The sequence below is a fragment of the Mobula hypostoma genome, chromosome 2 (genome assembly GCF_963921235.1).
Source record: "Mobula hypostoma chromosome 2, sMobHyp1.1, whole genome shotgun sequence".
Classification (NCBI taxonomy): domain Eukaryota; kingdom Metazoa; phylum Chordata; class Chondrichthyes; order Myliobatiformes; family Myliobatidae; genus Mobula; species Mobula hypostoma.
The window spans coordinates 96,476,233-96,502,687 of NC_086098.1; the positions used below are offsets into that span (position 1 = coordinate 96,476,233).

A 26,455-nucleotide genomic window follows, 5' to 3' on the forward strand; every position below is an offset into this window, starting at 1 on the left:
ATTTTCCTCAAAATGCATTTGCCTCACTCTCTTTTGTAACATATTCTATATCCTGGATTAAAGTATTTTTTCTGAATTTTTGAGCACATCATAAGAAACTAATACAACATATTTACAGTAGGAAGAAGAATAAAACAGTTTGTTTTTGATTGCCACACTCAGGTATTGAAGCTGTTCTTAATTTCCACTGCTCTTTTAAATTCAATTATCTGTGTTAGAACAGTAACACATTGTTTCAGCCTGCTCTTGCCCCACTGAATCCGGAATTATTCCTCATTTGACCCTGCCTTTTGCAAGGACTTCATTGCATACTCTCAGTTTCTCTATCTCTATCCTTTTTGATCCAATGATGAGATTTTCCATCTAGGGGCTACTGAAATGTCTCCTTTCTCCCTGTGGTTTCTCCGAAACCATTTTTAAACAAACCCTTAAACCCATGCTTCTGCTCTTGTCCCATCTTCCAGAACAGAACAAAAATAAAGTTCCCCTGGTCCTAACCTTGCAGCCACCAACTTCTGCATTCAAAAGATCATTCCTTGCAGTTTCCACCACCTGCAGTGATCCTACCTCCCAAATATTTTCATCCCCTTTCCCTCTTTCAGCATTTCATAAGGACCGTTCCTTTCATAATCCTCCAGCTCACTCTTCCATTTCCACCAACCATCCCCATCTTATGACACTTCCACTTGCAACTGCAGGCAAAACAGCATTTGTACTTTCATTTTTCCGTTCCCACCATCCAGGGACCTAGTTTCTCCAGATGAAGCAGCAATTCACTTGCAGTGCTTCCAATTTAGTGTTCTGCAGTCAACGTTCATGATGTGATCTCCTCTACATTGGAGAAACAAAATGCAGATTAGATGATCACACTTCAACACCTGCATTGAGTCTACAGCGGTGACTCTGAGCTTCCCGTTGTCTGTCACTTTAATTCTCCACTCCACTCCAATCCATTAATCAGTGAGTTTATTTGTTATTACAATGAGACCCAAACTTGATGAAAAGCACCTCATCTTCGGTCTATGTATGTTGCAACCTTTGGACTCAAAATTGAATGTTCCAACTTGAAGCAAAATAACTTCTGCATCTGTATCAGTCATTGATTTGTGGTATTGGCTCAGTTAGTTTCTCCCCTCCATTTTTGTCTGCTGTGGGAGTGGAGTACATGCTCAGCCTCACCTGCTGGACTTAATCTTCCTGCCCTTATTTCACAACTCCTAGATTATGTTCTCACCCTCTAGCTGCTCCCATTCACTCACTGGCCAGATAACCTTGTTTTTATAGCCTATCCCATGATTACTTCGGTTTTACCCCATCAGAGTGTGCTGGCGCATGGCCAAGTGGCTAAGGCGTTCATCTAGTGATTTGAAGGTTGCTAGTTCGAGCCTTGGCTGAGGCAGCATGTGTGTCCTTGAGTAAGGCACTTAACCACACATTGCTCTGTGACGACACTGGTGCCAAGCTGTAGGGGGCCTAATGCCCTTCCCTTGGACAAAATCGGTGGCGTGGAGAGGGGAGACTTGCAGCATGGGCAACTGCTGGTCTTCCATACAACTTTGCCCAGGCCTGCACCCCAGAAACCTTCCAAGGCGCAAATCCATGGTCTCATGAGACTAACGGATGCCTATACCCCATCAGAGACACCTCATTGTGGCAGTAATGCACCACAAAGCTGGGTGCCAACCGCCGTAAAACAAGACAGAGGAGAAGAAGAAGAAGACACCTCATTCCCCCACCTTCCTCGCAATTTAACAAGTTACTTTTGTTTCCTTCCTAGTTCTGATGAAGGGTATTCAACCTGAAATATCAGCTCTGTTTCTCTTCCTAGAAATGTGGACTGATCTTCAGAGTGTTTCTCACACCTTATGGTTTAATTGAGATATCCAATATCCGAAGTTCTTTTTTAAGGTTTTTATGTGCATTCTGTCCACAGGAGTAATTCTGAGCTTCTGGTTGTCTACTGCTTCATACACCAACCCATTCCCACTTTGAACTTTCTGCCTACCACAATGTTTTATTGAGGCCCACTGCAAGCTTCAGGAATAATACCTGATAGAGACATTGAGTCATCAAGTAATACAACATGCATGCAAGCACTTTGGCACCAACCAATCCTGGTCATCCTCTGTCTGCACAACTTCAAGCTCTAGACTCAGTATTGAATCTCCAAATATAGACAGCTTACTCTTTCTTTCTGTCTGTATCCAAATATGTTGGCTCAGTTTTTTTTTATTCGGTTGTGTGGTCAAGCCATGTCATTAAAATACACTGCAGAAAAAGATGTTGATAATTCCTCTTTTTAAGGCATTTGGACACATCCTATGAGAGCTTGATGTTCTACACCAGTGGTCCCCAACCTCCGGACCGCAGACCGATACCAGGCCGTGAAGCATGCAGCGGTGCAGCGGTAGCCGGAGCACACCCAGCACATCTTTAAGAAAAAATCCGAAATAAACAAGCTAATTAATTAGGTGCCGCCCAGCACGTAAATATCGGCCTAGATCAGAGGCGATTGCCGATTTCACTTGCTCTTTGCGATGTTCACTCCTCTTTCCAGGGCGCTGGAGCCTTTAGCTGTTCCATTGTTTGGTCAATTTAAACACCAGCCCAGACAGGCTGAAAAGACAGGGCTGTCAGGATTGAGGTGACATGTTGAATCTACACAAACTTCTAATAAAGTACAGGTGCTGCCGTGCTTTCTTTGTAATGACAGTTACATGCTGGTCCCAGGACAGATCCTCTGACACTTTTCAGAGAGAGAAACGTCGATCCTTAATGCTGAAGAATTTAAAGTTATTGACCCTCTCCACCTCAGTTCCTCTAATGAAGACTGGCTTCTTAGCAGCGCCTAATTAATTGTTCATTTCAGTTTTTTCTTAAAGATGTACTGGGTGCGCTCCGGCTACCGCTGCACCCCTGCACGCTTCGCGGCCCAGTATCAGTCTGCGGCCCGGAGGGTGGGGACCACTGTTCTACACTGCCTTCACCCACTTCCTTTCCAACTAAATATTAACTCATATTTCACTCTGTCCCATTTCTGTCAAAGAAACGTTAATTATTTCTGCTTCCACAGATGCTGACTGATTTGCTGAGTTTTTCTAGCATTTTCCGTTTTTGAAACTAATAACCTCACCATTATCTGACTGCAGTTATCAGGAACAGAGTATGGAACATAGAACAACCCAATATGAAATTACACAGAATATACTCTGTCAACTACAGGAAAGATGTAAACAAGGTCGAAAGAGTACAGAGAAAATTTACAAGGATGTTGCCGGGTCTGGAGGACCTGAGTTATAAGGAAAGATTGACTAGGTTGGGACTGTATACTTCAAAATGTAGAAGATTGAGAGGAGATTTGATAGAGGAATACATAATTATGAGGAATATAGACAGGGTAAATAGAAGCAGGCTTTTTCCAATGACGTTGGGGAGGTCGACAACCAGAGGTTATGAGTTAAAGATAAAATGTGAAAAGTTTAAGGGGAACATGAGGGGAAAATTTTTCAGTCAGAGGTCATAAGAGTGCGGAATGAGCTGCCAGCACAAGTGGTGCATGCAACCTCGATTTCAATGTTTAAGAGAAGTTTGAATAGGTACATGGCTAGTTGGGATATGGTCCTGGTGCAGCTCAAAGGGAGTAAACAGTTTCAATGGTTTTGGCATGGACTAGATGGGCCTAAGGTCCTGTGTTTGTGCCGTACCTCTGTGACTATGACTCTATGACCTCTGGTAAAACTACCTGGCTTCAATATATGAATGTAACTCCATAGATGAGTCTCCAGGGAATGATTTAGCTTCATGAAAGACACTTTGACAGACCTTGGAGGTGGAGCGAAGTCAAGATGGCGCTTAACTATGACTCCTTTGCTTACATCTCTGAAAACAACTCAGTTTCTATTGTTGTTAGCTCTTTTTTCCCTTTTCAAGGTTCTTTTGAGATCCTGACCTGGAGTTACACTCTGACTTCAGTTCTTTGTGGGAATGGGATCTGCTCTCAGGGCCTCATGACCAGCCGCTTTTTGATATCACAAGGACACGGCCTGGAATGTTAGCACGCCTTCAGGGTTCCAGATTTTCATGGCTCTGGGGATGGGTTGATTCTAGGCCGGTGCCCCTGACTGAAGCATCGTGGGAGAACACGGAACATCAGGAGTAGCGGCTTAGCTGCTGTGGTTTGAGTGTCTGCGCCTTTCTGGTGCCGACTCTCTGAGCATAGAGCTTGGAAAACAGACGGTTAACATTGTAAATCAGCGAGGTGCTTATTATGTTTCCCCCCGTCTGTGAAACGGGGACACGAGAGAGAGAGAAAAAGAGACAGAGTGAAAGAGAGAGAGAGAGAGAGACTGACTGACTCACTCACTCACTCTGTGGTATGTCAAATTACCAGGTGAAGGTACTGCAAGTCTTGGGGCACTGCAACTCTTTGTCTTTATTGATGCTTTGCTGCATGCTTGAGTGCTAGCTGAAGGGTGCTGGTGAGGGTGGGGGGAAGGTCATTGCCTTGCTGCTGCTTTGCGTGGGGATGGAGCAGGGAGGGGCTTTGTGTGGGGGGGAGCTGGGGGGACTTTGCATGGGGGGCTGGGGGGGCTTTGGGGTTCTAATGTCTTAACAGTCATTCATTCTTTGGGTCACTCCTCTGTTTTCGTGTATGTTTGTGAAGAAAAAGAATCTCAGAATGTACACATATCTCTGACATTAAATGTACCTATTGAGACACAGCTCTACCCATCAGAGGAGCTGTTGAGCTTGAAACCACACACAACAGCAGCGCAGGACTAAAGCGAAAGGTCTTTACACTTGCCAAACCTTTATCCTAATTTCAGGCAGAACCGGAGTAGCTCTTGCAATACAGATACATGAACTATGCAGCTCTTAGTAAGAAAGTACATCATCAAGTTATACCTTCTGAGGATCCACACATTTCCATTACAAAGAGTAGACTGCAGCAGATATAGTAAGTTATTCAGATATGTTTAATCATAAATATTACTATCATCTCTTACCATCATGCCCTTCTGACCATCAATACCGTCTCCACCAGGAGCACCCTGAAAGAGGATTGTTTTAAAACATCTTTAAAACCCGAATAACAGTTTAATATATCTTAATGTAAACATAATGCATTCTCATTTTAGAGCACTAGTAAATTAAAGACTTACTTGTTGACCTTTAGGTCCTGGTAAGCCAACAGACCCCTGAAAACAAACACATAAGATATGAACATCTTAGAGAATGTTCAGCTTAGGGCAGCCTCACATGATAAAGATAAAAAAAATAATTGAATAGATAGAGAAAATTTTATCAAACCTATGAACAGATAGAACTGAAACAGGCAATTTTTAGACCTACATGCAAAGAGAAATTAAAGGAAACTCTCAGACAGTTAAGCCATGAGAGAGCACCAGATGCTTAAGCTTCGAACACTACATAGTTTTCTGCTGTTGTTGGATCATCCAATGAAGTCAGCTGCCATAGATCCTTAAAAAGAATCTTGCTTTTCATCTTCATCCAGTATTTCAACACCAAGTAAAATGTAATGCCTTTATTTCATCAGAAGATGAGCCTGAAAGTAGCCATACAAGTCGATAGGACGATAAAGGTCAAAGTTGCTGGTGAATGCAGCAGGCCAGGCAGCATCTCTAGGAAGAGGTACAGTCAACATTTCGGGCCGAGACCCTCCGTCCTGACGAAGGGTCTTGGCCTGAAACGTCGACGGTACCTCTTCCTAGAGATGCTGCCTGGCCTGCTGCGTTCACCAGCAACTTTGATGTGTGTTGCTTGAATTTCCAACATCTGCAGAATTCCTCGTGTTTGCGAGGATGATAAAGAGGCTGTTTAGCATACTTGCCTTTATTCGTCAAGGCATTAAGTTTGAGAGTAATAAAGTTATGTGGAAGTTTTATAAAATTCTGGTTCAGCCAAATCTAGAGTATTACATATATTTCTGGTCACCCAACAATAGGAAGGATGTTGAGGCTATGGAGAGGATTCAGAAGAGGTTTACCAGGGTATTGATGGAGTTAGAATGCATGCTGTAGAAGGTGAGATTGGACAAACTTGGTTTGTTTCCTCTCGAGCAGCAGAAGCTGAAGAGAGACCTGATAGAAGTTTATAAAATTATGAGAGGTATAGAATAGATAGTCAGTAAACACGAGGAATTCTGCAGATGCTGGAAATTCAAGCAACGCACATCAAAGTTGCTGGTGGACGCAGCAAGCCAGGCAGCATCTCCAGGAAGAGGTACAGTCGATGTTTCGGGCCGAAATGTCGACTGTATCTCTTCGAATAGATAGTCAGTATTGTTTTCTCAAGGTCAAAATATCTAATACGAGAGACAAGTATTTAAGGTGAGAGGGTGAAAGTTCAAAGGAGATGTATGAGTGTGCTGGGTGTCTGGATCGAGGTTGGCAATGGAAGCAGTTATGATAGAACCATTTAAGGGGTCCTAGATAAGCATGTGAATACGCAGGGACTGCAGGGATATGAACCACGTGGGGGCAGAAGGGATTAGATGCCATGAGCATGGTGGCATGGTTAGCATAACGCTTTATAGCACCAGCGACCTGGGTTCAATTCCCGCCACCATCTGTCGGAGTTTGTATGTTCTCCCAATGACTGCATAGGCTTCCTCCAGTTTCCTCCTACATTCCTCCTACAAGAATGTACAGGTTAAGGTTAGTAAGTGTGGGCTTTCTAAATTGACACGACATGTGCAGGCTGTCCCCAGAACATCCTTGGATTGTGCTGGTCGTTGATGAAAATTATGTATTTCACTGCATGTTTTGAGTTTTTGATATACATGTGACAAATAAAATTAATCTTTTGATCTTTAATCTTAATTAGTTTGGGACAAAATCACGGGCCATAGGTCCTGCTCCTGTGTTGTATTGTTCTATATTCTATAGGATGATAGAATCATTGTCAAAATTTGAGATTCATATTGATTACACATAATGTAGTTAATGTGCCCTGCACATCTCATACTAGAAGTCCTTTTGCTTACTCTTCAAGACCAATGAAAGGAGGAGGAAAAACAAGTCATATTGAACTCAGAAGAACATCAGCTCACAGGAAGTGTCACCCCCCGGTTTCACTGAAAATATCAACCTGGCACAGAGTGGATTAGAACTATACTAGGTTAATAGAGCACACTGAAGATTTTGGTCGTGACAGACTGGCAGATTTCCTCGACTATTAAATGTTATTACTCCAACAGAATTTCAATTCACTTTTTTCAGATGTTACACATTATTATAAAGAATTTTAAAATGGACATGGTAAACTTAAGACAGGGCCCTGCTGAGTTTCAATGAATCATGGGAAAATTACCAGATCTAGTTTCAAGAGAACAGTGGAAATGGAGCTGTTGTGAATTTCAAGAGGGTGTGAGAAACAGGGCCCCAGTGAGTTTCAAGGGAGTTGAGGATGTGGGACTCTGGTAACTTTCCAGAGCCCCTGTGAATTTCAAAGTAGTAAGGGGAATAGGACCCAGTGAATTTAAAGGGAGTGTTGGTAAGGGGTTGCTGTGAGTTTAAAGGGAAGCAAACAGAATCAGGATAGTTTAGGGGAATGCTTAAACAAGGTCGATATGTCCAAAGAGAGCAGAGGAACATAACGTAAATCCAAAGCATTTGCTTCCTTATCATCTTCACCTGCATCCTTCATTTTTTTATTATGCCATAACTCCAATTATTTGAAGTAAGCCTATCATATCTACAAGAATCTAATTTGAAATCTATTTGGCCAAATCTACTAAATCTATTTATTCATCTATTTGGCCAGATAGATTTCATATAGATTCCGTAGGCTTACTTCCTAACTGAAAAGTGGGGTAGAGATGGCAGGAAGCAGCAGGGAAGATGGAAGTAGTGAACAGGAGGTGGTATTGGGTGGTAGGAGTTGTATGGAGGAAGGCGAATGGCAGGTTTCTGGGAAACAGAAAATTAAGTGGCTGATTAAGGAATGTAGTGGCTTATCATCCAGTGTTGAAGGCAGGAGGATTTAAATAAAAGAAGGAAGAAAGACTTTAAGATTACGTTATGTTGAAAGTGGACCTGTTTTTGATATCAATCTAATTAGACTAACTAAGGTTTTGAAAAAGAGATACAGTAAACACAAAACCTTTAACGGATGGGGCATTCTTAGTATTTTGTAAAGATAGTAAGCAATGTGAGAAAGCTTTGGGGTTAAAAGCTGTGAGAGGAAGGAAAGTAACCCCAAGGGTTTATATTGAACAACAGTGGCTTTGGGGTGCGACCTCTGGAGTGCCTCTAGATGTATCCATGAACCAAGTTAAAATAATTTAGTCAGGGGATAAGTTATGGACAGTAAACGTTTAAAGGAGTTTTGTGGTAAAGGTAGAACAGGTAGCTTATTGGTGTTGATTAAATTTGATGGAAAAAAAGTTGCTGGATATGGTTAATTTAGATTATGTGAGTTTTATGGCTCAAGTCAAAGTGATGTTTTCAGTGCCAGAAATTTGGTCATGTCGAAATCCTGTATAAGGGTAAAAAGCAGTTTGGTCGATGTGGAGAACGTGATTATGGCAATTGTGGAGAAGGTGTTAGGCTAAACTGTGGCAACTGTGGAGGCGAGCATAGCTCTGCTTATGCAGTGTGTCCTGTATACAAGAAAGCTGAGGAAGTGCAGTGTGTTCGGGTGGAAATTGGCATATCACATGCAGGGGCTCTGCAGAAAGTACAGAAGACAGTGTCATTGGGATCTATTAATATTCAGAACAGAGATAGTTTAGAGTGTGTAAAGTACATGATTGTATAACAAAGGATTCTCCAATTGTTGATAAACTAAAGTTTGTCACTTTCATGGCAGATGTGGTAAACTGAACAGCAGGAACTAAAAGTAAAACAGAAAAAATAAAATGATATTAAAAGCTGCAGAAAAACATCTATATATAAAAGACTTAACTCTAGAGGATATTAATGATGTTTTACAAGGTGGAGTAAATAACGTTCAGACTTCAAAGTAGGGTCGTTAATGTTCTTTCTAATCTTACAATGGGATGCTCGAAACCTATTAGCTAATTTCTTGAATATCTATCAAATAAACCTGATGTTATACGTGCACAGGAAACCTGGTTAAAATTTTATCTAAGTTTTAAGATACAAGGTTATATTGACGTAAGACGTAATTGAAAAATGGGTAATGGAGGAGTAGCTACCTTTGTCAAAAATGGGATAGAGTTTTGGAGATTGGGATTGTTTATGATCTATTATGGTTGAAATATGGGGAAAGAATGGATAATAATTTTTATAACCGTTGTGAAAGGTTAATACCTGATATATTGGAAATGGTGGGTGGAAATGGGAAAAATAAGGTTACGTGGTGTGGGGATTTTAATGCTCATAGTACTATGTATGGTTGTAGTGACAGAAGTATGAATGGGATGGAGGTGGATGACTTTCTGGAAGGAGAGTGATTTCTGTGCTTAAATGATGGTAGGAGTACAGGGATAAATCTATTTAACAACACTCTTTCTGCTACAGATCTTACAGTGGTATCTGAGGATATAGCAAGGGTGTGTAACTGGTAAGTATATAAGAGAGGAGTGATCATTTCCCCATTATCTATAAAATGAATATAGATGTGCATCAGAGGAAAATTCTCATATTCCCAGATTGAATTTTAAAAAGGCAAAGTGGGATGTATCTGATGAGTTATATGAAAGAAGATTTCCTGATCATTTGGATTTGAAAGACATCAAGTTGAGTAATAAAACCTTGTGTTCTGTACTCAGCTCAATAACTAAGGAATCAATTCCCAGATCGTTGGGAGATAATAAAAGGAAAATTGTTCACTGATAGATGGATGAATGTAAAAGAGCTGGAAAGGAGCGGAATAAAGCTTTTAGGAACTTAGGCAGTGTTACTCCTATTCATCTTTCATACAATATAAAAGAGCTCAAACTGTAGTTAGAAAAGTAGTGAGAAGGACAAAAAAATAATGTATTGGAGAACATACTGTGATAGCATTGGGAAAGAGATCCAGGTCAGGGAAGTTTAGAATATGATACAGAAAGTGGGTGGAGTTAGAAAATTTATTACATTGTAGCGATGTGCTACACACAGCGCTAGAATAACCACACGGAGTCGGTGAGTTAGAGTCGTGATGAAAGAGATTTATTCAAACTTCGCGGCCCGCTTTAAAGCCTTCCTGTTCCCGCCCTCCCTAGGCGGGACTGCTGTGGGGAATGCATATTCCCAGACCCTTTCTGCGCGCGGGATTTTCCCCCTGCTGGTGAAGATGGCCTGGCGCCCTTTTTGGGGCCGGCCCTCTGCCTGCGCACGCTGTTGTGAGCCGGTTCGTGTGTGCCAGAAAGTGGGTCGCCACATAACCCCCCCACCCCCCCCCAGAACCGGCGATGCCTCCCCCAATGTCCACAGTCTGGATCGGCCTCTGTTTGGGAGGTCTGCCCCTGCGCCACGGTGCCTGAGCCTGGACCGGTTGCGCCAAGTCTACATGGGCTGGTTTGAGTCGGTCCACCGTGAATACCTCCTCTCCCCCGCAATGTCCAGCACGAACGTGGACCCGTTGTTCCTGATCACCTTAAACGGTCCCTTGTAGGGCCGCTGTAGCGGTGCCCGGTGTCCGCCCCATCGTACAAAAAGAAACTTACAGTTCTGCAGGTCTTTGGGTACGCAGGTCGGGCTCTGTCCATGCTGTGAAGTGGGTATGGGGGCCAGGTTACCGAGCCTCTCTCGTAGTCTGTCCAGGACTGCTGTGGGTTCTTCCTCTTGCCCCCTTGGGGCTGGTATGAACTCTCCTGGGACGACCAGGGGCGCGCCGTACACCAACTCGGCTGACGAGGTGTGTAGATCCTCCTTGGGCGCCGTGCAGATTCTGAGCAGGACCCAGGGAAGTTTGTCCACCCAGTTATGCCCCTCCAGGCGGGCCATGAGAGCCGATTTCAGGTGACGGTGGAAGCGCTCCACTAGTCCGTTCGACTGTGGGTGGTAGGCAGTTGTGTGGTGTAGCTGTGTTCCTAAAAGGCTGGCCATAGCCGACCACAGGCTGGAGGTGAACTGGGCACCCCTGTCGGAGGTAATGTGGGTTGGTACCCCGAAGCGGGCTACCCAGGTTGCGATCAGTGCTCGGGCGCAGGATTCGGAGGTGGTGTCGCTGAGCGGGACTGCCTCTGGCCATCTGGTGAACCGGTCTATCATAGTTAGGAGGTACTGCGCTCCTCGTGACACTGGCAGGGGCCTCACGATATCCACATGGATGTGGTCGAACCTCCGGCGGGTGGGTTCAAACCGCTGCGGCGAAGCCTTGGTGTGCCGCTGCACCTTGGCCGTTTGGCACTGCATGCACGTTTTGGCCCATTCACTGACCTGCTTACGAAGTCCATGCCATACGAACCTGTTGGAGACCAGCCGGACGGTTGTCCTGATGGAGGGGTGCGCTAAGTTGTGAATGGACTCGAAAACCCGCCGGCTCCAGGCTGCTGGAACGACGGGGCGGGGTTTGCCGGTAGCTACGTCACATAGTAGGGTCCTCTCTCCTGGGCCTACGGGGAGGTCTTGAAGCTGTAAACCGGAGACTGCAGTCCTGTAACTGGGGATCTCAGCGTCTGCCTGCTGTGCCTCTGCCAGTGCTGAATAGTCCACCCCCTGGGACAGGGCCTGCATGGTAGGTCTGGAAAGTGCGTCCGCCACGACGTTGTTCTTTCCAGAGACATGCCGGATGTCCGTCGTGTACTCGGAGATGTAGGACAGATGTCGCTGCTGGCGGGACGACCAGGGGTCGGACACCTTAGTGAACGCAAAGGTAAGCGGTTTGTGGTCTGTGAACGCGGTGAAGGGCCTACCTTCTAAGAAGTACCTGAAATGCCGGATTGCCAGGTATAGTGCCAATAGCTCCCGGTCGAAAGCACTGTATTTGAGTTCGGGTGGTCGTAGGTGTTTGCTGAAGAACGCCAGGGGTTGCCAGCGACCCTCGATGAGTTATTCCAGCACTCCACCGACTGCTGTGTTGGATGCGTCCACCGTGAGGGCAGTAGGAACGTCCGTTCTTGGGTGCACTAGCATCGCGGCATTTGCCAAGGCTTCTTTGGTTTTAACGAAAGCGGTTGCGGCCTCTTCGTTCCAGGTAATGTCCTTGCCCTTACCCGACATTAGAGTGAACAAGGGGCGCATGGTTCAGGCTGCTGAGGGGAGGAAACGGTGGTAGAAATTCACCATACCCACGAATTCCTGCAAGCCTTTGATTGTGTTGGGTCAGGGAAGTAGCGGACCGCGTCTACCTTGGCGGGCAGCGGGGTTGCCCTGTCTTTAGTAATCCTGTGGCCCAGGAAGTCGATGGTGTCGAGTCCGAACTGGCATTTGGCTGGATTGATTGTAAGGCCGAATTCGCTCAGGCAGGAGTAGAGCTGGCGGAGGTGGGACAGATGCTCCTGCCGACTACTGCTGGCTATGAGGATGTCATCCAAATAGATGAATGCAAAGTCCAGGTCGCGTCCCACCGCGTCCATTAGCCGCTGGAAAGTCTGTGCGGCATTCTTTAGACCAAACGGTATTCGGAGGAATTCGAAAAGTCCGAACGGGGTGATAAGTGCTGTTTTGGGGATGTCGTCCGGATGTACAGGGATTTGATGGTATCCCCAGACGAGGTCTACCTTGGAAAAGATCCTTGCGCCGTGTAGGTTTGCTGCGAAGTCTTGAATGTGCGGCACAGGGTAGCGGTCTGGCGTTGTAGCCTCGTTCAGTCTGCGGTAGTCACCGCATGGTCTCCAGCCCCCCGTTGCCTTGGGCACCATGTGAAGGGGGGAGGCCCATGGGCTGTCGGACCGTCGTATGATCCCTAATTCCTCCATCTTCTTGAACTCCTCCTTTGCCAGTCGGAGCTTGTCCGGGGGAAGCCTTCGAGCACGGGCGTGGAGGGGTGGTCCCTGGGTCGGGATGTGGTTCTGTACTCTGTGTCTGGGCATGGCTGCCGTGAACTGCGGTGTCAGTACTGATGGGAAATCCGCCAGGACCCTGGTGAATTCATCGTCGGACAGCGTGATGGAGTCCAGGTGTGGGGCTGGCAACTGTGCTTCACCCAGGGAGAACGTTTGAAAAGTCTTGGCGTGGACTAATCGCTTCCCTTGCAAGTCGACCAGCAGGCTGTGGGCTCGTAGAAAATCTGCCCCCAGCAGTGGTTGGGCCACGGCGGCCAGTGTGAAGTCCCACGTGAACCGGCTGGAGCTGAACTGTAGCCACACCGTGCGGGTGCCGTAGGTTCATATTGTGCTGCCATTAGCGGCCCTCAGGGTGTGTCCTGGTTCTCTGTTGCGGGTGTCGTAACTCGTTGGAGGTAAGACGCTGATCTCCGCTCCGGTGTCGACCAAAAAGCGGCGTCCCGACTGCTTGTCCCAGACGTACAGGAGGCTGTCCTGATGGCCAGCCGCCGTAGCCATCAGCGGCGGCTGGGCCTGGCGTTTCCCGGGAATTTGCAGGGCAGTCTGCAGCGGCGGGCCTCTGCGCCCCACTGCTGGTGGTAGAAACACCATTGTTCGTTGGGCTCCTCATTCCCGTCGCCGGGTTTTGTAGGCTCTGCTGCCAGGCCTGGTCTGGTCTGTCGTTGGGCACGCGGCTTGGTGATCTGTGCAACGGATGCCCCTCTCTCTTTCCTGGCATTCCACAGCACATCTGCTCGGGCCGCCACCTCCCGGGGGTTGCTGAAATCTGCGTCGGACAGCAGCAGGCATATGTCCTCAGGCAGTTGCTCTAGGAACGCCTGCTCAAACATGAGGCAGGGTTTGTGCCCTTCAGCCAGGGCCAGCATCTCGTTCACTAATGCTGACGGCGGCCTGTCTCCCAAACCATCCAGGTGCATTAAGCGGCGTGTTCGTTCGCGCCGTGAGAGTCCGAAAGTCCTTATGAGCAGAGTTTTGAATGCTGTGTATTTGCCGTCCTCCAGGGGCGACTGTATAAACTCCTCAACTTGTGCAGCAGTCTCCTGGTCGAGTGAGCTCAGCACGTAGTAGTAGCGAGTGGACTCCGAGGTTATCTGCCGAATGTGGAATTGTGCTTCTGCTTGTTCGAACCATAAATGGGGTCGCAGCGTCCAGAAGCTTGGCAGTTTTAACGAAACTGCGTGAACAGATGCAGCGTCGGTCATCTCTGGTCCAAATATCGTTTGGGCCGTCGGGGTCACCAATTGTAGCGATGTGCTACACACAGCGTTAGAATAACCACACGGAGTCGGTGAGTTAGAGTTGCGATGAAAGAGATTTATTCAAACTTCACGGCCCGCTTTAAAGCCTTCCCGTTCCCGCCCTCCCTGGGCGGGACTACTGTGGGGAATGTATATTCCCAGACCCTTTCTGCGCGCGGGATTTTCTCCCTGCTGGTGAAGATGGCCTGGCGCCCTTTTTGCTGCCGGCCCTCTGCCTGCGCGCGCTGTTGTGAGCCAGTTCGTGTGTGCCAGAAAGTGGGTCGCCACAACATTACCAGTTTTGTATGGTGGGAAAAAAGTTGTAGTTAATCTGAAAAAAACAGAGTTATTAGCAAAGTATTTATCAGTGTACAGAGTTCAGCCAATTTAAGTAAAGAAGAGAGAACTGATACAGAAACAATTTTGGCAAGCAATCCTTCGATTGCTGAGAGAAAAAGAGAACATTATAGCCCTCGCTTGGATGTCAAATTTACATTCTCTGAACTTAAAGGGGCTATTAATGATGCTGGTCAGACATCACCCGAGAAAGATGACACTTGTTATAGTATGTTTACATGGTTATTGGTTTGAAACTTATGTTGATTTTGAAATTCATTAATATAATATGGGTTGAAGGGTAACTTCCAGCTTCCTGGAAATTTGCAGTTGTTATCCCTCAGTTGAAATCTGGTAAGGATCAATCAGATATCAATCCAGCTATAGACCTATTTTGCTAATTTCACATGTATGTAAGGTAACGGAACAAATGGTGATAGCAAGGCTTTCTTATTTTGTGAAAAGTAGTGGAAAATTAACTGTCTACCAGTCTGGATTTCATAAAGGGAGAATGATTATGTACTTGGTGTTAAGCTTGGAATCTGATAAGGATTAAGGAGCCAGTGCAGAGTACAGCTGTGGCCATCCCCCTCAACAACAGATACGTCACTTTAAAAACTGTCGGGGTTGGGGTGGTGGGGGGGTGCGTAAGACCAAACAGAGGAAAGTCACAGTGAGTGTTCAGGTATCTGGGCTTAGAAGGGAAAGGTCGGAGAAGGGGCACTGTGGTGATAGAGGCTTCGTTAGTTGGGAACGGACAGGAGGTTCTGTGGGCGAGAATGAGATTCCCAGTTGGTATTTTGCATCCCAGGTGCCAGCGTATAGGATATCTCAGATTGAGTCCTCACTATTCTTAAGTGGGAGGGCAAACAGCCAGAAGCCATGATCCACATAGGTGCCAATGACATGGGTAGGATGAGTAACGAGGTTCTGCATAGAGAGTTCAGGGAGTTAGGTGCTAAGTTAAAGGGCAGGACCTCCAGGGTTGTGATCTCAGAATTGCTACCCATGCCACATGCTAGTGAGGTCAGAACTAGGAAGATTATACAGTTTATAATGTGACTAAGGAGTTGGTGTAGGAGGGAAGACAGAAGATTTTTAAAACATTGGGTTCTCTTCGAGGAAAGGTGGACCAGTACAGAAGGGACGATTTGCACCTGAACTGGAGGGGGACTAATATCCTAGCGGGAAGGTTTGTTAATGCAGCATGGTGGGGTATAAACTAGAGTTGTGGGGGATGGGAACCAGAATGCCAGAACATTTAATGGAAAGGTTGTGGAGGGAAAGGTTGGTAAGACCTCAGACAAAGTTAAGAATGAAAAGGTTGAGCATAGTGCGACTAGTGTCATAAGCTGCATATACTGTATTTCAATGCAAGAAATGTCATAAGAAAGGCGGATAATACTGAAGATGAGGTAGTTAGTTTACAAACAGAGGTAATGTGTAGTGAGGAGTGGCTATTGATGGGCAAAATTGCAGTCTTCAGGATGAGTTGCAATGAAAAAGGTAGACAAAATCAAAAGGGACTGAAGATGTAAGGTAGATGAACTTGTAGGACAGTTGCAGATTGGCAGAGGGGGCGGTGTTGCTGTGTTGGTAAGTAATGAAATGAAATCATTAGAAAGAGGTGACATAGGGTCAGAAAGTGTGGAATCATCGTGGACAGAGCTAAGGAACTGCTAGGGTGAAAAGACCCTAATGGGAGTTGTAAACAGACCTCAAAACAGTTGTAAGGATGTGGTCTACAAATTAGAATGGGAAATAAAAAATTGCATGCCAAAAGGTCAATGTTACAATAGTCATGGGGGATTTCAATATGAAGGTAGATTGGGAAAATCTGGTTGATGCCGGATTCCAAGAGGGGGAATTCCTAGAGTGCCTACAAGATGGCTTTTTAGAGCAGCTCATGCTTGAGCCCACTAAAGGATCGGCCATTCTGGATTGGGTGTTGTACAATAAAACAGAATTGATTAGGGAGCTGAAGGTAAAAGAACCCTCAAGGGAAACTGATCATTATATAATCAAATTCACCCTGAAAATTGAGAAGGAGAAGCTAAAGAAGCTGCCACTATCAGTATTATAGTGGAGTAAAGGGAATTAGAGACGTGAGAGGAGTTGGTCAGAATTGATTGGAAAAGAACAGTGGCAGGGATGACAGCAGAGCGGCAATGGCTGGAATTTCTGGAAGCCATTCAGAAGGCACATATATAGGCCACACTCAGCATGATTTCCTCAAGGAAAAATCTTGCCTGACAAACCTGTTGGAATTCTTTGAAGAAATGTCAAGCAGGATAGACAAAGCAGAATCAGTTGACGTTGTGTACTTCGATTTTCCAAAGGCCTTTGACAAGGTGCCACAGATGAGACTACTTAACAAGCTATAAGCCCATGGTGTTACAGTAAAGATCCAAGCATGGATAAAGCAGTGGCTGATTAGCAGGAGGCAAAGAGTGGGAATAAAGAGAGCCTTTTTCTGATTGGCTGCCAGTGATTAGTGGTGTTCCACAGGGGTCCATGTTGGGATCGATTCTTTCTACATCATATGTCAATGATTTGGATGTTGGAATTGATGGCTTTGTTGCAAAGTCTGCTGACAAAATGAAGACAGGTGGTGAGACAGGTAGTTTTGAGGAAGTAGAAAGGCTACAGAAGGACATAGATTAGAAGAATGGGCAAAGAAATGGCAGATGGAATACAGTGTTGGGAAGTGTATGGTCATGCACTTTGGTAGGAGAAATGAAAAGGTTGACTATTTTCTAAATGGAGAGAAAATACAAAAAACTGAAGTACAAAGGGACTTGGTCGGCCTTGTGCAGGATTCCCTAAAGGTTAATTTGCAGGATGTGTCTATGATGAGGAAGGCAAATGCATTGTTAGCATTCATTTCAAGAGGACTAGAATACAAAAACAAAGGTGTAATACTGAGACTTTATAAAGCACTGGTGAGGCCTCACTTGGAGTACTGTGGGCAGTTTTGGCCCCTTATCTTAGAAAGGATGTGCTGAAACTGGAGAGAGTTCAATGGAGGTTCATGAAAATTATTCCAGAGTTGAATGGCTTGTCATATGAAGAGCATTTGATGGGTCTTGGTCTGTATTCACTTGAATTTGGAAGAATGAGGGGTGACCTCATTGAAATCTATCAAATGGTGAAAGGCCTTGATAGAGTGATGTGGAGAGGATGTTTCATTTGGGGTGGGATAGTCTAAGACCAGGAGGAGACAGCCTCAGAATAGAGGGGAGGAATTAGAATGGAGATGAGGAGAAATTTCTTTAGCCACAGAGTGGTGAATCTATGGAATTCTTCGCCACAAGCAGCTATGGAAGCCAAGTCTTTATGTATATTTAAGGCAGAGGTTGATAGATTCATGATTGGTCAGGGCATGAAGGGATCCAGGAAGAAGGGCAGAGATTGGGGCTGAGAGGAAAATTGGATCAGCCTTAATGATATGGTGGAGCAGATTCGATGGGCCAAATGGCCTAATTCTGTTCCTATATCTTATGGTCTTAATTCCCTGGAATGGAGGAGAATGAGAGATGCCCTCATAAAAGTTGAGAACAGAAGACCACAGATTGAAGTTGTTACTGGCAGGTTCTGCATGATAATTTACTAACAGAAAAGCATTGTTAGTTATGTGCTAAAACATCAAAGACCATATATTACTTGTTTAACATTATTTGCGTGTAGTGCTACAATGCATAATCCTGTAGGTGTACTAAAACAGGAACTAACCAGAGATCTTACTTGGTATTATAAGGCACTTTAAAGGAGAAATTTTGGACAATCTCAGATATCAATTTTCCTCCATTTGGATGTCATCTTTAATTTAAAATATAGGGACTGTGAGCAATCAGTACAGCAAATCATCTGCACTCAGAAAAAAAACTGGGACATATTTTAGTAAAAATACATATATAAGCAGCTAAAGCCATTTAAAAGAAAGGCAACAGCAATTTGTCTTTAAAATCATGGGCATAAAGGAACTAAGATATTTTGGTCAATTAGTATGAGATAAGAATTATCCATGGAATCTCACAGGGTTTTGGACACTCCACCAATAAGGCAGTAATGAATGCAAGGGGAGCATGGTATAATTTTACTATAATCAAATGGGGGTTACCAACCAATGTTGTTCAGAGATACTTAAAGAGATTATTTTCAATAGAACATAAGAACATAATTTGTCCAATATAAAACACAGTATTGAACAGGACAGAAATAGGCAGTGTTGCCAACAATGTCCGTGCCAAACACAATGCCTAAACAAAATCTCTTAATGGAGTAAAGAAAACAAAGGAACTGATAAAATATTATTAAAGGTCTGACTAGATACTTAAGGAAAGTATCAGTTTAAACTTGAGAATAAGATATAAAGTTAGAAGAGCTTTTTATTCTGATATTGGTTAGCATGGAGCATTCAGCCTTAGAGTATTGAGGCACAGAAAATTGCACCTTTTCAAGCAACAGAAGATAAACACTTGTAACAGATAAAGATACAGGGCAAAGGCAAAAACAAAAAGAGTGTGGGAGTAGTTGTTCTGGCAAAGATCCAACAGGCTGAATGAGCCCCTTTTTTGCTTCAGATGTCCATAGTTTAAATTGTGACTTGAAGCTTGTGGTGAAAAATATAAGAATCCTTACTGCTTATGCAATTTGCTCACCGATTATTTGATCAAGTGATTTCATTTTTAAGTATCTATTTGTTCAACTTTGTAGTTTATGGGGAAAAAAATCAGAAATTCTTCACTTCTGACCAACAAAACAAAAAAGAATTTCAGCCCCGTATTAGGTCTTTGAACATTGAACATTCAAGCACAGGAACAGGCTCTTTGGCCCACCATGATGTTAGTCTATCCAATCCCATCTCCCTGCTCACCATCCCTGTCCCTCGATTGCCTGTCTGTTCATGTTCCTGTCTAAATGCCTCTTAATCTATATTGCTTCACATTGACTTTCACCAGATCTTAATTTTAGAACATAAAATCAATTGCAAACATCTTTAAGCGAAGTATCCTCCAGTGAAAATTTAGCATTGTATGATGAATAACATATTAAGCCAGCTTTTCCATCAGTGTCTCACCATGTCCAGTTATGATTCACAATGGTAAAACAAAATTTACTGCATGGCGAGCAGCAGCTTCTGTTTTTTTTTACCTGTTACACAACTCTGGTACAAAAAAATCTTTCTTACCCTGTTACCTTTAGCACCACGTAGACCAGCAGGACCTGGAAGACCAGGATAACCAATATCACCAATGGCACCCTGTCACATTTAAGGTGAGGAAAAGAAGCCATGAAGTAAAATATTTGAACTGTACATACCACCTAACATTCACAATAAGGGATATCTTGAATGCGGAACTTAATAATTCTCATTTATTCCCATTTAGGTGGTTTCAAATTAATAAAACTGTACTGCAACAATTTCATCCTGCTTTAAAAACTTTATTAAGTTATTAATGGTGAAATAATTTGAAATGTGTTTGAATATACTTCAGGAATATTCTGCAGAAAAGCAACCTTTCTGACTCCTGTATTCTTTAGTCCACGTTAACATGACAAATTTGTTTTTGTGGTTTGAATTCCTCATAACAGTGAACTCTTTCAGCTCATTCTCCTGTGCTGCCAGTCTATGTTCCTGTGTAAACAGTGTTAGTGAGGATTAAATAGAGGCATTGATGGGACACCCTTTACTTCCAGCAGCAGTATGCAGTATATATCTTCCTTTCTTTTAAGACAGTGGGTTCAAAGTTCCATGAAATTGGAAGTTTAGATCAACAGCAAAGCAATTCTTCCTTTATAGTACAGTGGGCCTCTGTATTGACATCTATGTGCAATGTCATTCTAAACCAGAGGTGCAAATTCAAATACAGCAGATGGTGCCCCAGGGCTGCCTTTCATATTATGTGCCATCAGACGGCAAATCAAATTTATAAACTACTGGGCAACGAACTGGAAATATCCAACTTGTTTTAAATGTCAGCAAAATAAATGAAAAAAAAACGATTTCAATAGTGAAAAAACGATTTCTTGGGCCAAGAACAATTGATGAAGTATGTTTCAAGTGTAGCCATAGTTGTACAGAGGGGAATAGCATGGCCAACCTCTGTACAGTAAGCTTCCTCATAGAAAAATGTGAACATGCACACATGTGGCTGAATTCTCCTTTCAGGACAGTGTCACAAATTTGGACAGGTAATAAAGGACAGGTATAAACCTGATGTGTATTATCCTAAACCTTGTACCTCTCTAATACAGTGCTCTAGCATTTCTCTTCTGAAGCTTTAAGTGAAGTTCCAATCATTTGTCGGTCGACACAACTCTTTTGCACCAGCATGGAATATAACTATGAGCTAAAGGTCTAAATCACACTTGCCGGTACCTGGTATGGAACAATGATAATGTTGAAGATCAAAACTTTGATTTTAATTATCTTCACTAACTTCAAATTTCCAATATTGTTCACAAATACCCCCAATGCACAATCATTACCTACAAATAAAGGACTACAATAATTGATATTATACAATGTGTTAACTTTAACACGTCGATTTAGAACTCATTTTCCACTATCAGCAGCACATATCAGCTTATTTTAAATATATCAACATGTTTTAATAATGCGGTGTTACAGAATTTGCATGCAAACTTCTCAACATGTTTGTCATTACAGTTGCACAAAACAATATGAGGTCATTTGATACAATCAAATATCTAGGATCAAATGTATGTTGGTAAAATGTGCATCCTAAAGGGGTACCCAGGATGCTGAAAAAAGGTACTTACTCGTGGACCTGGTGGGCCAGGTGGACCAATAGAACCAGCTGCACCTTTACCACCCTTTATAAATCAAAAACAAAAAGAAACATAGATAGTCAATTAATTGTAGCAAGGCGAAAAGACCATTTGTCTATAGCATTCTGGATTATGTTGACCCTCTTAGGTCACTTTATTTTCATTATCAGTTTACTTTCTGCAGACCCAGGCTAAAATATCTTCAGATCATAAAAGGAAATGCTGGAAACACTCAGTTGGTCAGACATCATTTGTGGAAAGAGAAACAGAGCTAATATTTTAAGTCAAAGCTCCTTCATCTTCAACTGAAACATTATTACTGTTTCTCTTTCCCCCAATGCCGCATGATCTACTGAATTTTTACTTCAGATTTCCAGCATCTGTCACTCTTTTTTGATTTTCAAAATATAATCAGTGCATTTTCAGTAACCTCCATGTACAGTATGTGTGAAAGACTATGTCCCTAACCCCCATGAAGAGCTATAGATTCTGACATTCCATAGTATGCTGAGTATTAGGATATCCCATTAACCTTCAGGTGCCCAGGAAATTCTTTCATTTACTTGCTTAACAATACAATGAAATACCCCTGCTGTTTTTCCCAGTGCTTCAAGGTAAAAGTATAGGAGGAGTTCATTGTGTTTAATTTCTTGGAGTTCCAGCTAGTGATACCTCTCTTTGCATTTTGTTTTCAAAACAATATACATGATCCATTTATCTTTATAATAAACTCATTTGCATATGTGTTCTTATTGGTGCATCTGATCCATTTTGCTCAATAAAATTGGGGTAACTATTGGTTACCAAATTTTGCCATGGGTTCATTGGCATACACCTGTATCAGGAGAAGGTTCAATGTTTGAACTTCCACATGAAAAGGAGATGCTGTAAAATTATCAAAGACAATTTCTGGAAGGTTCTTCTGGTCCAAGTGGCACCTGAATACACACTCCTTCGGTCGACATCTTCTGGATAGATCATGAAACCATATATTTCACTTCTTTTATGTCTTTTATGTTTGTCTTTTGTCTTGAATGTGATTCTGAAAACTGTTAGAGCCTGTGATTTGCAATTTGGAGATCATTTAGTTGTTTCAGCATTCTGCAATCTCGAAGAGGATTCCAAGAGACAGAGGCAGCATGCGCGAACCTTGTGCTGAGAAGACTGTAGGATGCAAGCCGATGTTCAACTCCATTTTGCCGATTACTGTCTGCTCTAGATCTTCTCAGGATCCAGAACTCAGCCAAACAAATGAAATAACCCCAATGCTTCCAGCACTGTTCTTCACACCGAAATTTCTTAACAGGACAGGGAGAAGGAGATCAGAGGTGGAGGAAATCAGGAAAAAACTGAGAGATCAGGTTCTGTGCTTTGGGATATCACAAGGTCAGAGCTTAGTGTAGCATCAATGGTGGGGGGGGGGGTCTTTGAAAGGGGATCTATAGAAAGACCCCTTCTTTGAAATGGTCTGTCACACTAGAAAAAAAAATCAACTTTCAATTGTGTCATGCTAAAACATGTTATATGATTGATTTCTGGCAATTATTATTAAAGAGCTGTGGGATGTCAAAGAATTCAAAGCATTTGCACAGTTCATCACAGTTGCCTTTATCATACGGGTTAAAGGAAGCTTTCAAATACAATCATTTTAACCTGGATGTTTATGTTCATGGAGTGTTCACTACTGGAGATGCTTAAACTACTGCATAAAATATTCTCTAAGTTCTAATTGGTGTTCCTTCATGAAATCCAACCGACATAATGCTAATCCACTAATCTCCCTGCTTCCAGTTTAATTGGGTGATCAACTAAATAACCAGTCATGTCACTCAATATTTCTTCTTTAGTTGAAAAGGTCTAAGGCAATAGTATGGGCACCAAGTTAACTCACTATTAACCAAAAGTCTCCAACTAAAAAATCCTTATGTAAACTCATACTGAGCAGAAGCTGCATGTTGTTGTGGGAACATCTACTATTTTTGTTAAATGACAGCTCTGGTAATTATTTTAATGGATCATACAGAAAGCTAATCCTTGACTTTAAGCCACTGAGAGGATTACAAGCAAAGTCTGATGAATTATTTGGCCTCTCTGCAGGCTCACTTCTGGGAAACTGAAATTTCAATCTCCAACCAATTTCTGAGCATCTTGCAATGAAACAGCACCCTATACCTCTTATGACTGAGCAAGGTCTTTCAAAGGAGTTAAGAATTAGCCTAAGCTCTGCCAACAGATTTTTCACTCTTTATCCAATATGGTTTTGAAAGATACCACCGAATCTCTTTCCACCATCTGCTCAAAGCCCTCCAGATACATCCACAGACAAGGCAAGTGCCATTGTGGTCTGATGGACTAGCATTTACCTTGGGAGGGTCAGAAAGCAGCTCTGACACCTCCTCTTCCTTAATAAAGAAGCACTTCCACTTTCTTAGATGTTCGCAAAGATTCAACATGTCATCTAAAACTTCGACAAACTTCTAGATGAATGGGGGAGAGTATACTGACTGGTTGCATCTCGGCCTGGTATGGAAATACCAATGCTCTTGAACAGAAAAACCTGCAAAAGGCAGTGGACATAGCCCTGTCCATCACTGTAAATCTTGGAATCATTGGCTCCATAGAAATATGGAAGCTAAAAGATTTAACATAATTAAAAACAAGATTAATAGTGTTAGGCTATAGGAGAATCAATAGTTACGGGGATCATGCAGGAAAATGCAATTGAGATAAAAGACCAGATCAGCCATGATCTTTTTGAAGATGGAGCAGTTTCGAGGGACCTTATGGCCCACGCCTGTTCCTATTTGCTACAGTATTTGCATATACTCACAAATTAGAAACAAGAATAGGCCTCTTGGTCTTTCAAGCCTGCTCCAGCATTTAATTATATTGTTCATGTAATCTGTATATTACCTCAGTTCTATATCCCCATCTACGCTTGGCAACCTTTAACCTTTTTTTAAATTAAGAAAATATCCAATTCTGCCTTGAATATATTAAAATAAATTGAGTTCATTACCTCTTAGGAAGAAAGTTCTAAAGACCTACAACTCTCCAAAACAAAAACTTTTGCCTCACCTCTATCTTGGGTGCATGACCCATGGCACTTCATTTAAGACATCTAATTCTAGATCACCTTTGCAACAGGATACTTCTCAACATTCATCGAATCAAGACCCCCTCAGGATCCTTCAGTTATTCCTGACGAAGGGTCTCGGCCTGAAACGTCGACTGCACCTCTTCCTATAGATGCTGCTTGGCCTGCTGCGTTCACCAGCAACTTTGATGTATGTTGCCCCTCAGGATCTCATAGGTTTCAATCAAGTCCCTTTTCACTCTTTTAAACTCTGGCAGATTTCATACAAGCCTACCCTCAGCAAATATTCTTCACAAGACAACCAAACCTTTTCAAGCAAATAGTCTCTGAATTGTTTCCAATCAAGTTGCTAAAAATACAGGTGCTCTGTACAAGAAGGGACAGAGCTGACTGTACTTCCTAAGGAGGCTCTAGTCATTCAACGTCTGCAGATGTTCAACAACTCAGTGGTGGCCAGCATTCTATGCAACGCTGTCACCTGCTGGGGCAGCAGAGTGAGAGCAGCTGATGCCAAGAAGATCGATACGCTCAACAGGAAGGCTGGTTCTGTTGAAGGCTGGGGGTGGAACTGAACTCCCTAGTGGTTATGTCTGAGAGGAGGATGCTGCAGAATCTACGGAGCATTATGGACAATTCCTCTCACGTCCTCCATAACATACTGGACAAACAGAGGAGCACCTTTAGTAACAGACTGATTCCACTGAGGTGCAGCACTGAACGCCACAGGAGATCCTTTCTCCCGGTGGCGATAAGACTCTACAACTCCTCCTCCTTGTGTATACAAGTATATGGTTTCATTGCACATCTCGGTTTTGCACAGTAACTTTCTAATGCACATTTTATATTCTTTTTCATACCTTAATGCTTACCTTTTGTATTTTGAAGTATATATTTCTGACTAAGCAACCTTGCAACAATAATCTTCCTCAGGATAAATAAGGTTTTGTCTTATCTTATCTCATCCTTCCTTAAATAAAAGGGCTAACGTTGCAGACAGTATTTCAGGTCCCATCAATGTCCTATATAACTGAAGCATAATTTATGTACTTTGTGTCAGATTCCCTTTGCAATAAACAATAACATTCTGTTAGCTCTCCTAATTATTTTTGCTCCTACATGTAACTATAAATCATGCATTAGGGATCAAATCCAGATCCTTCCAAATCTCAAAGTTCTGTAATCTCTCACCATTTAAACCATATATTTCTTGCTTTCACTAACCTGCCAAAATGGGCAGTTTTTCCACATTTTACTCCGTTTGTTATATCTTTACCAACTTGTTTAACCAACCCATATAATTTTATGGCCTCTCCCTGTCCTTTTCATAATCTACTCTTCTATTTATCTGACACCTATAAGGGAGCCTAGCCAACGGCATCATCAGTGAGGCACCCATGGAATGAGTATCTTAGCACCCAAATTTTGGAAAAGGCACATTCTGGGTTCTCTGGAAGGTGCCTTAGGGGCCTGCAATCATATTTCCTGATGTTAGCAGAGGGTCTCTTTAAAAAAGTAGTGAAAGGAACAAACCAGCACAATGTTTGTTTCTGTTGAGATTGTTCCACAAAGGCAGGGTGTGAAATTTTTGACTTTCTGCCCTAATTTATGACAACAATGGATATTATATTGCTACATACCTCAAGGAGATCTGTGATTTTTTGAGTGAGAATGATGTAATGGTCTTTTGGAGGTCACCTGATGTAATTTTCCCGCCGATGTGAGGTCACGTGATGACATGTGCACCACGGGTATATAAGGGAAGACACCAGATGACCCAGTTAGTTTTTAGTTTTCCAGCTAGAACGTACTGTGCCTCCATTTCTGTTGCGTATTTGTTTTTATGACACAGTTTCATTTTTAAAACAGAGTGTTGCATTCTGTTGCAAGGTACAATAGTGCTGGATTGGCAATTTTTGCTAGATGTGTTGACGTACCTTATTCCAGCAGTGGGACGGGAGAGTGAAGACTTCATCGAAGTACAGGACCCGAAGGATTGAGAGGAGTCGGTTTTGTTAGGCAGTTTAACAAAGGATCGACCTTATTGAGTCTTTGTTGAAGGAGTAGTGGCCT

General features: G+C 43.1%; 1 protein-coding gene across 1 annotated transcript in view; it reads right to left on the reverse strand.

Annotated features, from left to right (window-relative positions):
• The window catches only part of col9a1b (collagen, type IX, alpha 1b), a 68,070-nt gene that overhangs the window by 26,137 nt on the left and 15,478 nt on the right, over positions 1-26,455 (reverse strand). The window contains exons 4-7 of the mRNA XM_063068849.1: positions 21,280-21,333; positions 19,685-19,756; positions 5,163-5,198; positions 5,007-5,051 (exon numbers count right to left, since the gene is read on the reverse strand). Coding sequence (XP_062924919.1) covers positions 5,007-5,051; positions 5,163-5,198; positions 19,685-19,756; positions 21,280-21,333 — 207 coding nt within the window. The remainder of the gene's footprint in view (positions 1-5,006; positions 5,052-5,162; positions 5,199-19,684; positions 19,757-21,279; positions 21,334-26,455) is intronic.